The sequence below is a fragment of the Aplysia californica genome, unplaced genomic scaffold (genome assembly GCF_000002075.1).
Source record: "Aplysia californica isolate F4 #8 unplaced genomic scaffold, AplCal3.0 scaffold00609, whole genome shotgun sequence".
Classification (NCBI taxonomy): Eukaryota; Metazoa; Mollusca; class Gastropoda; order Aplysiida; family Aplysiidae; genus Aplysia; species Aplysia californica.
Window position 1 is genome coordinate 13,514 of NW_004797879.1, and position 998 is coordinate 14,511.

Here is a 998-nt window from a genome sequence, read left to right on the forward strand (position 1 = left end):
TTATAGAGATATCTGTCGGGGAATGGCAAATTACACGAGCTATCCACGATTTTCAGTTTTTCGTGTTCACGTTATCTGTGCCTAGTTGTAATAAAACATTACTAGAAACATGTCGCAACAGCTCATGGGGCACCTGAAATATGTAATCATTACTTTACTTCTATCTACTTAATCTGATACTAATACCACGAGGAGTCGTGTGTGCATATGTGTTTGGATGTGTGTGTATGTATGTCTGTGCATATACATATACAGTCAAACCTTCTCTAACGGTCACATGTGTAAGGCAATTAAGCATCTTAAAATTGTCAAGCAACCACTTCATCTTTCCTCCCTTACATATTTTTTTACAATAACACTGTAAGACAGCCACTTTTCAGCTCAACAATGGCTAGACATCTTAGGCAGTTTTTACCTGCATATTTGCCAACTTCAGGATTTTGCAAGGCCAAGATGTCGACTTTTGGATGCCACGCAATCCGAAGTGGCTTTTTACCCACATCTCATACAGAGCTGTAACTGAGACAAACAGACCACTACGCTTACATCTGTCATGTCTTTATAGGCTTCCTTCGTGTGTCCCTCAAGAGCTGGGTCTTCCACTTTGACCATCTCCCTGTAGAACCTGATCAGCTCTTCCTCCGTGATGAGACCGTCACCTGCACAGAAAAAGTGAGCCATGGTCTCAATTATGCATAGAAAATTAACCTTTCACATCAGTGACACACATGGGACATGAACCATGACATAAGTGACACGCATAGATATTTTAGTTTAGTTTTAGTTAGAGGTTTATGACACTTGCAACGCAAAAATATCATATAAAGTATAAAGGCCAAAGACTAGCGGTGTTACTAAAGATTAACATACAAAGAAAAGAAGGAAAGATTTATAAGGATGTTGGATGTTGGATAGAGCAGAATGAGCAACCAACCAGAGAGCCCACATGCCAACCAGGAACCATGATATCAGTGACACATTGAACATGAACCATGACC

General features: G+C 40.1%; 1 protein-coding gene across 1 annotated transcript in view; it reads right to left on the bottom strand.

Annotated features, from left to right (window-relative positions):
- Nucleotides 1–659, bottom strand: part of LOC101859596 (sarcoplasmic calcium-binding proteins I, III, and IV) — a gene marked incomplete at its 5' end in the record, with an annotated part of 1,818 nt that extends 1,159 nt beyond the window's left edge. Inside the window, 1 exon segment of the mRNA XM_005107510.3 lies at nucleotides 547–659. Within this exon segment, the coding sequence (XP_005107567.2) occupies nucleotides 547–659 (113 nt within the window).
- Nucleotides 660–998: the final 339 nt, after the last annotated feature.